This window comes from Peromyscus leucopus, chromosome 9, assembly GCF_004664715.2.
Source record: "Peromyscus leucopus breed LL Stock chromosome 9, UCI_PerLeu_2.1, whole genome shotgun sequence".
Lineage (NCBI taxonomy): Eukaryota > Metazoa > Chordata > Mammalia > Rodentia > Cricetidae > Peromyscus > Peromyscus leucopus.
The window spans coordinates 65,528,395-65,541,472 of record NC_051070.1 but is presented as its reverse complement, the minus strand read 5'-3'; the positions used below and the strand labels follow the sequence as shown (position 1 = coordinate 65,541,472).

Here is a 13,078-nt window from a genome sequence, read left to right as displayed (position 1 = left end):
TGAACAAATACATGAACAATGGAATCATCCCTAGGATTTGGGCATTATGAAAGCAGATCTCCCCTCAGTCCAGTTAAGACTGCTGCTAGGGAATATTATTTTAAGGTGTGTTACTTTTGTTTATATTGCATTTGTTTAACTCTGTGAACCTGTGTTACTGTGATATTAAAACACCTGATGGTTTAATAAAGAGCTGAATGGCCAATGGCAAGGCAGGAGAAAGGATAGGTGGAGCTGGCAGGCAAAGAGAATATATAGGAAAAATCTGTGAGGAAAAAGAAATAGGCAGAGAAGGAAGAGGACTCCAGGGGCCAGTCACCCAGCTACACAGCCAGCTATGGACTAAGAGTAAGATTTACAGAAGTAAGATAATGGGAAAAGCCCAGAGGCAAAAGGCAGACAGGAGAATTTAAGTTAAGGAAAGGTGGCAAGCAACAAGCCAAGCTAAGGCCAGGCATTTATAATTAAGGATAAGCCTCCGTATGTGATTTATTAGAGAGCTGGATGGTGCCCCCCCCAAGAACAAAAACAACCAACAACCAGTTCCCATAGGGCCTGAGAAAGCCTGAAAAGTAAAAAAGAAAAAGAAAAGGGACATGACTTCTTTAAGAGGTGCTGCTGTTCAGCCAGCAGGCAGTGGCTAAATGAAAATGGCAAGTTAAGTGAAAAAACACCTACAGGCAGGGCGGGTCCCAGTCCCCACAGCTAGGAAGGTATAATGCAGTCTTTGGTCACCTAACTCCAGACCAGGACATGCGTTTTAGGCTTGGCTTTCATGACCCCAGAATCAGGTAGAGCCAGCCAAGAGCCATACTCGAAGGATCCAGGTGTACCTTAGCAGTCTAAAGTTTGCTTGGGTGGTCAAAAAAGACTAGAGATATACAGTAAAAGTAAAAGAGATCAGGACGGAAAAACCTCTAAACAGGTTACAGTATGTTTTACAATGTGCGTAAGCTTAAGAAAAGGAGAAAAAGCCCGGTAGTGGTGGCGCATGCCTTTCATCCCAGCATTCAGGAGGCAGAGCCAGGCGGATCTCTGAGTTCCAGGCCAGCCTGGTCTACAGAGCAAGATCCAGGACAGGCACCAAAACTACAGAGAGAAACCCTGTCTCAAAAAGCCAAAAAAAAAAAAAAAAAAAAAAAAAAAAAAATCAAAAAATGTATTTGTCAAATGGAAATAAAAAATGCTTTGGAGTTTTGTTTCCACAGGAAGTGAGAGGCTGTGATTCAGCAATAATATGGATCAGGTTTGATCAGGTGAGACCTCCTGAAACTTGACAGGTGATATCTATCAGGAAAGGTTATTGCTGGTCTTCCCAGGACTTGGTCATCATCTCAAAATTTTCTCTCTGGGACTCTTAAAGATGCTTCATCCACAGCAGGAAGCAGTATGGAGAAAATGAAGGCCACATCCCCAAGAGTTGGGAAGTGTATGATGGTTATATGATGGGCTATGGATGTTTGTTATCATTCAGGAAAATATAGTATATTAATACAAATTTAAAATTAATTTTGTTATACTGTATATGGCTCTATTTCTTTTTTCCAGAGCTGAGGACCAAACCCAGGGCCTTGTGCTTGCTACCACTGAGCTAAATCCCCAACCCCGGTTCTATTCTTATTTAAAGAATTTTTATATATTAATAACAATTTATGGTTATTTTTGTTACAACATATTGTATATATGTTTCTATTCTTGTTTAAGGATATATAAAATTTGTTTAAAAAATTATAAGGTAAAATTCCAATTTTTGAAAGCTGTTATTAGAAACTATATAGGAAAATCAGGAAACATAGGTTAATCATTTATAACAATCAAATTTGTAGATATGTTAGGTATGCTTTCCAGATCATATAGAGATATATTTTAGATAGAAAGATGATCTTCAAACCTTTCAAAGACCTACAGAATATGGTATTTAAAATGTTTTGTTAACATAAAGTTTTCCATGATAAAGAGACACATCTGTTCCTGACAGCACTAATTTATTTCAGAGAAGATGATGGATACTGAAGAAACTCCTTATGGAGTTTGCTTTCAATGTGGCAAAGTAAGCCACCAGGCAAAGAAACTACCCTTGCCTTTGACTCCTGACAATGTGCTGCAGACTGGACATGCAGGACACACAGGAAAATGAATTGTTGAACTCTGCCAAACAAGGCAGGATAGTTCTTCAAAATTCCTGCTTCACTGAGAAGTCTGTCAGATACTGTGGGCCTGTAGGCTGGAAACGGATGCCTCAACATTGTGGAGGAACTTTGGGTGACTGTCTAGGCAGTTAGTTATCTCTGTTGTTAGATAATATTGCATCCTTCTGGGTCTTTGATGGAGTTGAAGACTAGACAGTTATAGTTGCAATTTTCCTTAGTCATGATAGTCACTGAGATGGATGAATGGTAGAATGCTTTCTCTGAATTTGCTGAATGTAAATGGACAGAATATTGTAAATATAATCTTACTTGTTAACTGTTTTTGTTGTATATAGTTTTACTACATTAAAGTTTACTACATTTAAGTTAAACCTTTCTTTTTATTTAGATGAAAGAGGGAAATGTTGAGGAGTATTATTATTTTTTTTTCTTTTTTTTTTTCAAGACAGGGTTTCTCTGTGTAGCTTTGCGCCTTTCCTGGAGCTCACTTGGTAGCCCAGGCTGGCCTCGAACTCACAGAGATCCGCCTGGCTCTGCCTCCCGAGTGCTGGGATTAAAGGCGTGCGCCACCAACGCCCGGCCTGAGGAGTATTATTTAAAAGGGGTGTTACTTTTGTTTATGTTACATATGTTTAACTCTGTGAAGCTGTGTTACTGTGCCTGTCAAAAACGCCTGGTGGTCTAATAAAGAACTGAATGGCCAATAGTGAGGCAGGAGAAAGGATAGGTGGGGCTGGCAGGCACAGAGAATAGATAGAAGGAGAAATCTGGGAGGAGAAAAGAAGTAGCCAGAAGAAAGAGGACTCCAGGGTCCAGCCACCCAGCTACACAACCAGCCACAGAATAAGAGTGAGATTTACAGAAACAAGAAACAGGAAAAGCCCAGTGGCAAAAGATAGACGGGATAATTTAAGTTAAGGAAAGCTGACAAGTAAGAAGCCAAGTTAAGGCCAGGTGTTTAAAATGAAGGATAAGCCTCCATATATGATTTATTTGGGAGCTGGGTGGTGGGTTCCTCAAAAGAACAACAACAATCAAAACAACATCTGCTACTAGAATTGAAATAGACAGAGCTCTGAGGAACACACAAGGCAGTAATGCACAAATTTACACAGAGTAGTCCTGGGAGCCTTACAAAACATGGCGGAGTTAGTCATTTAAGATACTGTGTACCTGGGAAGAAACACAGCATTCTCTCCTTTTAGTGACTTAAAAGTTAAAGATACACATTTTCTTTTAGGAAAGCAAACACACACGTACTCACCACTAAATACATGTACATGGTTACAAGTGACTTTACTTAAAGTGAGACTAAGAGACTCTTACCGTTTTCTCCTTTTCCAGAAATTGTAACTAGAAGAAAAAATATAAAAAAATATACTTTATACATGAATTTTATTTCAAGTTGAATATTTACCTTATTTCATTTTCATAAAACTTCAAAAACATTCTTTACCATTAACAATACAACTACTTAAAATTTTTAGACCTCTTTAAACTTCAGGTGTGTTGATGGAGCTCTTCAGTGTTTTCCTTAATCCCACAGTAAGAAAAGGACTGTTCTTTCATTAGAATGCAGTACACCTTACCAACCTCCTTCTGAAAACTGTACTCAAAATTTTCTTCTGGGCCTGGGAGATAGCTCAGTCTGTAAAGTTCTGGCTGTGAAAACACAGCCATGTGCCTCTCCCCAGCCCCCATGCAGATCCCTTAGAACTGGAGTTACAGATTGTGTGAGCTACAATATGGGTCCTGGGGAATGAACCCAGGTCCTCTGCAAAGGCAAGCCCAGTGAGTTCTCTCTTCAGGCTCCATCTTCTATTACCCGTCTGAGTACACTGGAGGCATTTTACAATGCCTGAAAACGTCGGAATGATCCAAGAGCATTTAGGTCGAGTTGAGTCCAAGTCTGTTTCAAAGCCATCACTGCTCCAGTCCTCCACCTCTTTCCTTGCCTCCCTCAACTGCACCACTTAAGGCCCCTGCCCAGATCAGCTGAACACACTCACCGCCAGCAAATCTGATGGCTGAAGACTCTTCAGCAGCCGCGTCACTTCCAGAATAAAGCCCAGTCTTCACAGTAGCCAGAACTAAAGGCCTACCATAATCCAGTCCTCTGTCTTGCTCACGCTTCTGGTCTAACTATTCTGAACAAGTGTGTTACAGAACACAACTTTACAGGCCCTATGTTCCTTCCTAGCCACCTTTCAGAGCTCAGTGTGATCTCTCCTTTCTCTCTATAGCCTTCCTGAGCCCCACGTCCAGAATAAAAACCACACTTTTGTTACTGCTATTTACTCACATCTCATTCTCTCACGATCCCCCTCTTCTCCTACAGTATCTCTCATCTATTCCACATTTTAAGACTCAATAATACATACACCAGCAAGACTTAAGTAAAATCAAATCTGAACTAAAATCTCTAGATAAGACAGGACTAGCCGGACAGTGGTGGCGCACACCTTTAATCCCAGCACTTGGAAGGCAGAGGCATGCGGGTCTCTGTGAGTTCAAGGCCAGCCTGGTCTTCAAAGCTACACAGAGAAACCCTGTCTTGGGGAGGGGGGGAATGGGACTATATGGATACTTTCTTAACAAACCAAAAATAAATTTACTTTACTTGCCCACCAGCATAACACTAAAGAAACAGTCCGATTAACATCAGATTTAAAACAAGTTTTTGATCATTACTTTTCTTTTAAAAACACTTTACAGAAGCATAAGGTTTTTCAACCCATCTGAGATGTTAGGTAAGGCTCAAACATCTCAGCCCCCTGGCCTCATCATCTCCCTTAGCTACATTAAAAAGATAATGTCCTGGATATACCATCACTTGAATGAAAATTCCTGAGTACTATACCTGCCACACCAATTAAAAAAATCAAATAAAAGTTTAAAAATTGAGGGCTGGTGAGGTGGCTCCACAGGTGAAGATGCTTGCCTCCAAGCCTGGCTCTGCATAGTGAAAGAACCAACTCCTTCCAGATGTGTGCATGGCACACAAATCCAATCACCATCACCCACAAAAAAGGAGTAAATGCCAGGGCTCATGGTCAAGAGCACTAGTGGTTCTCCAGGAGCCCCAGGATCGAGTCCCAGCATCCACAGTGGATCACAACCATCTGTAACTCTAGCTCCAGAGGATCCAATACCCTCTTCTGATCTCCAGGGGAACCAGGCATGCACATGGTACACATACATGAAGGCAAAATACTCATACAATCAATCTATATGTATTTTTAAATTAAGGGAGCCAGGCATGGTGGTACACACCTTTAATCCCAGCACTCAGGTGTCAGAGGTAGGCAGATCTCTGTGAATTCCAGGCCAGCCTGGTCTACAGAGCAGGTTCCAGGACAGCCAGGAGTACACAGAGAGACCCTGTGACAAAAAGCCAAATAAATAAATAAATGCAAAATAATTTTAATGAAACTAAGAAGGAGAATTGAGATGTAACTCAGTTGGTACAGTGCTGGCCTACCAAGCATGAAACTGGGTTCCAAACCCAGCAATGAAATGGAGGTAGGAGGATCATATGTTCAAAGTCACAGCAAGGTTCTGAGTTCCAAGGCCAGTCTGGACTATATCAGACTGTCTCAAAAACAAAAAGCAAACATGATCTATCTATAGGTTGTATAGTAAGTATGCATTCCTAGATAGATATTCGAAGAAAAAACTAAAAATAATATTATTTTTAAAAAGGGTGTCGCGGGATGGAGAGATGGCTCAGCAGTTACAAGCACTGGGTCCTTCCAGAGGACCCAGGTTCAATTCCCAGCCCCAATATGGCAGCTCACAAATGTCTGTAACTCCTGTTCCAGGGAATCTGACATCCTCATACAGACATACATGCAGGCAAAACATCAATGCACATAAAATTTTTTAAAAAGGGAGTGTGTGTGTAAAAACTGATATGCAGAAATCCCTATCTTTCCCTTTTGAAAGGTTATCTAATTGAAGAAATGGGGTGCAGATGGCTGGGCAGTTAAGAGTGCACACTGCTCTTGCAGAGGACCTGAAGTTCCTGGCATCCATGTCTAGCAGCTCACAACTGCCTGTCGTTCCATCTCTAGGGGATAGGACATCCCCGTCTGACCTCCGAGGGCACCTGCACTCATGTGCACACACGCCCTTCCCCAACAGACACACAGGTACAAATACACAGAATGTAAAAACTTAAACCAGCAGATGGAAATTACAGAAAGTCACAATTGGTCAAAACGCAGAGAAGACCTAACTGTGGGTGCTCATCCCCAGTGAATACACATACAACACAACCCCTCACCTAAGGCTCAGGGGACATTTCAGAAGGAGAAAAGCACCTAAAAACTAACTCCTAGGAAGAAATGTAAGAAACACAGAAGCCCACACAAGTAAAATCATTTTTTAAAAGATTTATTTTTAGTGTAAGAGTGTTCTGCTTGAATATTATGTGTACTGCACGTGTACCTGGGGCCCATGGAGACCAGAAAGGGTGGTTAGACTCCCTGGAACTGAAGTTACAGGTGGCTGTAAGCCACCATGAGGGTGCTGGGAACCAAACCCAGGTACTATGGAAGAGCAGCAAGTGCTCCTAACCAGTGAGCCATCTCTCCGGCCCAAGTTAAAACATTTAGTTGGCATGAGAACCACAAAAGCAGGTCTGAACAGATAAACTCCTACAGGGAATGAGTCATTATTCTCTATCACACAAGTAGTGTTTTCCCAATAATAAAGCAGTTTTTAATTTGACAGACTGAGAGTTCCTTTATAGAAAATAAAGTCACGAAGTACAGAAATGCTGAATGAGAATGGAATGTGACTAGTCATCAAACACAGAAGCACATTCTCAAAGTTTTTACCATTCTGAGAAGTAGGCAATTCCAACCGCTGGAGGATAACCCATACTCAGACAAGACTAGGCAGTATGGATCAATCACTCAATGTGGCTTTTTTAATGAAATCACAAGTAGCACTAAAAATTGGGCATGGCAGCATGTTTCCATGTTCCAGAGCCTGGAAGGTTAATGAGGTCAAGGCCACCCCGGCATCCAAGTGAGACAGTCTCAGTACCCACTCACACATTCGAGAGAGGGAGCAGGAGTCCTAAGTGATGGCACTCTACTGGAATCTTAACACTTGGGAGTTAAGGCTGGAGGAGCAGGAGTTCAAAGCCAGACTTAGTTACAAAGATAGGAAGGAGTGTGAAGGAAGTCTAAACACAAGGCTGCCACTGATAAAAACAACACACTCTTAGAGCAAATCAGACTTCACATCATCACTATGGCAAAGCAGAAAAATCTCTTGGGACAAATAGATATGTGCAGGCAAACAGACTATCATTTGGCATAGGACTGCATTTGGTTTTGGTTATGCACACACATATCTTGTAATAATAATGCACCTGGCAGCCTAGCTCCTTCACCTGCACATCCCGTGCACACACTTCTCTCCTAAAAATGCACGTAGCAACTGCTGAACCCCCCTGCATCAGGCTAAACATACCTAACTCTGAGCAACAGTAGGTTTCCTCCCTCCTAGTAACAACTGAACTTAGTTTCTATTCAAATGTACTCCTCATGTATGTGAGTATGAGTAAGTGAAGAGCCAGGTTGGTCTTAACTGGTTTTGGGTACATATTGTGACCCCAGAAGAATCTACTATTTACCATTTATGCTTACACAAGGTTGAGTATGTGTACAATTAAAACCAGATGTATTATAGACCAGGCATACATGTAGAAAACTGATTATATCACCCATCTATCAACACCCTCACCATGCTCCTTAGGAACCAAATTACTCTCGAGCCTACTAAGTAGAAGTCCCAAATAACTGGGCCGTTTAGTGCTCACATGGCCTAGTGTCCATCTTGACAGTGTAACACTCTGTAGTAATATGCACCGTTTTATTTTTATTTGAAGAAAGTGATCCTGCTACTTTTGCAAATCTATGTGAGCCCGTTTTCAAGTATTTAGATAAGAGGTGGTAAATGCCTAACCAAACCACTGGTGACAATAACCAACTAGAAAAGCAATTATCATCAGTGTGCTCTCAGCATTCTGGCTGGGAACAGGTGTCAACTATCCAAGTCACTCTTCACAAAAGTGGTTTGGCTACTTTTGGGTATGCATTTCCATATACATTTTTTGTCTCTTTAAAAAAACAAAAACAAGAAGCTTCCTTGGAGGCTGTAGAGATGGCTCAGGTTAGAAGCACTGGCTGCTCTTCCAAAGCACCTAGGTTCCATCCCCAGCACCACAGGGCAGCTCACAACCCCCCATAACTGCAGTTCCAGGGGATCTGCTGCCCTCTTCTGGCCTCCACAAGCACTGCATGCACATGGTGCACAAACATACATGCAGACAAAACATCCCCACACTAAAATATGTTTTAAAGCCTCCTTGGCTTTGTCTAAGTTAATCTTATGAATCAATTTGGGGAAAACAGACATCTTTATACTACTGTCTTACATTCCATTATTACGCTATCTCCATTTTAGATTTTTTTTTCCCATCAGTATATAAAATGTGCATCTATTTGCTAGATTCACTCCTAAATTTTCATTTTTGATGTTATTAGAAATTATATTACTAAAAATACTAGTGAGTTTTACTAACCTTCTATCTTGTCATTTTGCTAAGTTCATTTTTCAGTTCTAGTGGTTTTGAGGAGTCGTTGGGATTTTCTAGTAAATGATAGTCTAGTACATCAACAGGCCACACCCTTTTCTACCTGTGATGTATTTCTACAGTTTAGTACTCTTAAAAAATTTTTTTGTGGCTGGGCAGTGGTGGTGCACACCTTTAATCCCAGCACTGGGAGGTTCAAGGCCAACCTGGTCTACAGAGTGAGATCCAGGACAGGCACCAAAACTACACCGAGAAGAAACCCTGTCTCGAAAAACAAACAAACAAACAAATTTATTTTGTGCCAGGCTGTGGTGGCACACATGTTTTAACCCCAGCACTCAGGAGGCAGAGGCAGGCAGATCTCCATGAGTTCCAGGCCAGCCTGGTCTACAGGGTGAATTCCAGGACAGGTTCCAAAGCTACACAGAAAAACCACCCTGTTTTGAAAAAAAAACCAAAATATTATTTTGTGTGTATGAGTAGTTTGTCTGTATGTATGTCTATAGACCACATGCATGCCTTGTACCTTTGGAGGTCAGAAGGAGGAGTCAAAATCCTCTTGAGTTGGAAGTATGGATAGTTGTAAGCTCCATGTGGGTACTGCAAATTGACCCTGGGCCTTCTGAAGAATCCCCAATACTCTTAGAGCTGAACCATTTCTCCAGCCCTGTGTATGCCTTGTTTGTTGTGGTTTGAGACAGAGTCTATCTAGTCTGGGTTTGACTATCCTGGAACTCACTATGTAAACCAGGCTGGTCTTAAACTCAGAGATCATCCTGCCTCTGCCCACCTAGTGTTGGGAGGTCTATACCACAATGTGTGGCCTGTGCATGCACTTTTAAAGATAAACTATCTCCTAAGTTTACACTCATGTTTTCAGTTAAGACCCACGCCTACCATTTTTGGGTTTTTTGTTGTTGTTGTTGTTTCAGACAAGGTTCTCCTGTGACCCAAGCTAGCTTTGAACATTCTATACAGCTGAGGATAGATACTGAAACTACCACACACATTCAGTTTATGGAGTCCTGGGGATCAAACCTAGGGTTTTATATATGCTAGCAAGCACTCTCCAAACTGGGCTCAAATTGTCATAGATTTAGTCAAAAAGTGTTCCACACACCAGCCCCAAGGTCTTAACAGTCTCTAAAGCTTTTTTTTTAAGATTTATTTCTTTATTATGTGTACAGTGTTCTGTCTGCATGTATGCCTGCAGGCCAGAAGAGGGCACCAGATCTCATTACAGATGGTTATGAGCCACCATGTGGTTGCTGGGAATCGAACTCAGGACCTCTGGAAGAGCAGCCGGTGGTGCTCTTAACCGCTGAGCCATCTCTCCAGTCCTCCAAAGCTTTTTTAAATTTACTTTGTATGTAAGCTTATGCACCATGTGCACATGGGGAAGTAGAGGACAATCTGCTGGAGTCAGTTTTCTCCTTCCATCATGTGGGTCTCAAGAATTGAACTCAAATCAGCAGGTTAGGGGCCAAGGGCCTTTACCTACTGAACTATCAACAGCCCGGGAAATTTTTATTCTTTTTCCCCCCAGCACTTGGGAGGCAGAGGCAGGTGGATTTCTTTGAGTTTAAGGCCAGCCTACTCTAAATAGTGAATTCCAGGAAAACTAGGACTATTTAAAAAGACCCTGTCCAAAAAAAAAAAAAATTTACTTTAAACTATGTGCATGCATATGTTACATCTATATGGGTATGCATGTGTATAGGTGACCTTCTGCAGAGACCAGAAGATGACATCAGTTCCTCTTGAGCAGTTACAGGCACCTGAGAGCTACCCAATGTGATGCTAGGAACTATGTCCTCTGCAAGCTCAGTATGTACCCTTAACCAATGGGCCATTTCTCTAGTCTACACTTTTTTAGTTCACAATTTTAAAAATAATGTTTATTATTATGTACATTGAGTACTTTCCTGCATTTTGTATGTTCACCACATTCACACCTCACACCAAGGAGGGAGGAAGGCATCAGATCCCCTGTAACTATTGTAACGGACAGTTGTGCGCTGCCATGCGGGTGCTAGGAAGTGAACCCAGGTCCCCTGCAAGAGCAGCAAGTACTCTTATTAACTGCTGTGCCATCTCTCCAGTCCCGTAACTTTTTCCCTTAAATATTTGCTTTGCCCTAGCATTTGTATGCTTTCTTCCTTGAGATTCTGGAATTCTTAAGGACTCAAAGCATGAATAAGTAGAATACCTAAACAATGTTCATCCAATAGTCTTCAGACAACCAGACCGGTAATGCTGCCGCTAACACCAAGATCAAAGCTTTCCTGGTGGCTGCCCGGTGCAGGCTTGGCTGCATTCAAGATCCAGCTTCATGAAAAACCCATGACCGTGGCTTAGGAGACACTGCCGCTGGAGGTGTTAATGGACATTAATACACGTTAACATAAGAGATGGCAAAGGGCTAGAGAGGCAGATTGCTCATCCGCTACAAGCGCTTGTTGCCGAGCCTGACCACCTGAGTTCAATCACTGGGTCCACCATGACGGAAGGAGGCACCAACTCTACCATGCTGTCCTCTGGCCTCTGCACACTTACCATGGCACACACACAATAAGCCTATGTGAAAAAGAACCTCCTTTTTTGTTTTGTTTTGTTCAAGACAGGGTTTCTCTGTGCAGTCCTGGCCATCCTTGGAACTCCCTCAGTAGACCAGGCTGGCCTCGAACTCACTGAGATCCGCTCACCTCTGCCTCTAGGGTGCTGGGATTAAAGGTGTATGCCACCACCATGCGGCAAAAAAGAACTTTTTTATAGATTTTTTTTTAAAAAAGGGGGGGGGGGTTGAAATTTCTCTGCATCTATGATGGTGCAGCAAGTATAATTCTTGAAGCTGCCAAAGCCTTGGACAAGTCCATGTTACAGTCTTGTCGTGTGGACTGTTGTAGCTGGAAAACTGCCAACAAGGGGAGAGAGCACGGAGTTCGTGGCATCAGCACACAAATTCTGAGTCGCTTCCCCTTACAACAGGAAGCAGAGGAAGAGGCTGCAGGCTTATCCTCATATGTATGCGTGCCAATGTGACCCCCTGGTGGAGACCCATGATGTCGACACATCAGTCTTACTGATGACAGGAAGAAGAAACTGGAGTGAAATGGAGACTGTGAAACAGTTGCGGCTGCGTCACAGTGACTGTGGCCAGGGGTGTCAGCAGAGAGCACTTCAGATGCAAAAGAGGAACAAAAAGGAGCGGCGTGGCCCTCGTTTTCCTTCCCCCCCCCCCCCCCCCCCCCCCCCCCCCCCCCCCCCCCCCCCCCCCCCCCCCCCGTGTTACCGAAGTGTGGGTAGGAACTCACATCTGCTCATCTTCCAAGACAGCTAGAGCAGGCTGCATGGGCCTGATCAAGGTGAGTGGCGTCTCCCTGGAGTCCTGGAGATCACTGAACCCAACACAAATTACCTGAAACTGAGCTGCTGCTGGGCAAACAGCACTTTGCTGGTCGAACATCTGGTTTCATGGCAAGGGTGGCGGTCACATGGCCCAGATTAGTGCTATTTGGCAGTCCTACTGGCCCTGAAAGTAACCAAGCCTGCTGCTGTAAGTCAGAAGATTTGGAGGCCATAGTGCCCATGCTCACCACCAGAAATCCTACTGAAAAGCCCATCAGGGTCAACCTTTGTAATAAACACTGGGGAGTTTTAATGTTTCCAGACTGGGGGGGGGAGGCAAAGGCAGAAATGTTTACTTATAAGAAAGAATTCAAGCCAGATGTGGTGCATTCCTTTAACCCTATCACTCGGGAGGCAGAGGCAGGCCAGCCAAGACTATAAAAAGGAAAACAAGAGTTCAAGTGTTCTGCACACATGTGCTCTCATTCTAACAGCTGTCAGCATCTGTCATCAGTCAGCGTCTACTAAAAACTTCCTCTCACTTCCTGATAGCCCACATTTAGTCTTAGATTTTGAAGAAAATAGCGAATGTTCCTATCAGTGCTTAGTTGTACATCTGTAGCCAGTTTGGCTACCTGAAGCTCATTCTCCAGCAAACTGGTTTCATTGTAGACACTCTCTGAGGGTCTCACTGTGGCCTCGAACTCACAGAGCTCCACCTGCCTCTGCCTCCTGAGTGCTGGGATTAAAAGCTTGTGCCAATACACCCAGCTAGGATGGTGATGGAGGCAGAGGAAGTCAGATCTCTGAGTTTGAGGCCAGCCTGACCTACAAAGTGAGTTCCAGGAAAGTGAGGTCTGTCTCGAAAAACAAAAACAAAAAAAGGATGGTACTTTTTTTGAGACCAGGCCAGATGACTTATGAAATGTCTTAGATACTCTAGCAATCACTACACATTAGCAATAATCTT

The 13,078-nt window shown here is 42.9% G+C and overlaps 1 protein-coding gene across 5 annotated transcripts in view; it reads right to left on the bottom strand.

Moving 5' to 3' along the window:
* Zdhhc20 (zinc finger DHHC-type palmitoyltransferase 20) overlaps window positions 1–13,078 on the bottom strand; it is a 67,392-nt gene that overhangs the window by 44,607 nt on the left and 9,707 nt on the right. For 4 of the 5 annotated variants that reach the window (XM_028870401.2, XM_028870399.2, XM_028870397.2 and 1 more), the window contains exon 2: window positions 3,477–3,503. The exons of the other annotated variant lie outside the window; for it this stretch is intronic. In XM_028870401.2, coding sequence (XP_028726234.1) covers window positions 3,477–3,503 — 27 coding nt within the window. The remainder of the gene's footprint in view (window positions 1–3,476; window positions 3,504–13,078) is intronic. 5 annotated transcript variants of the gene reach the window in all.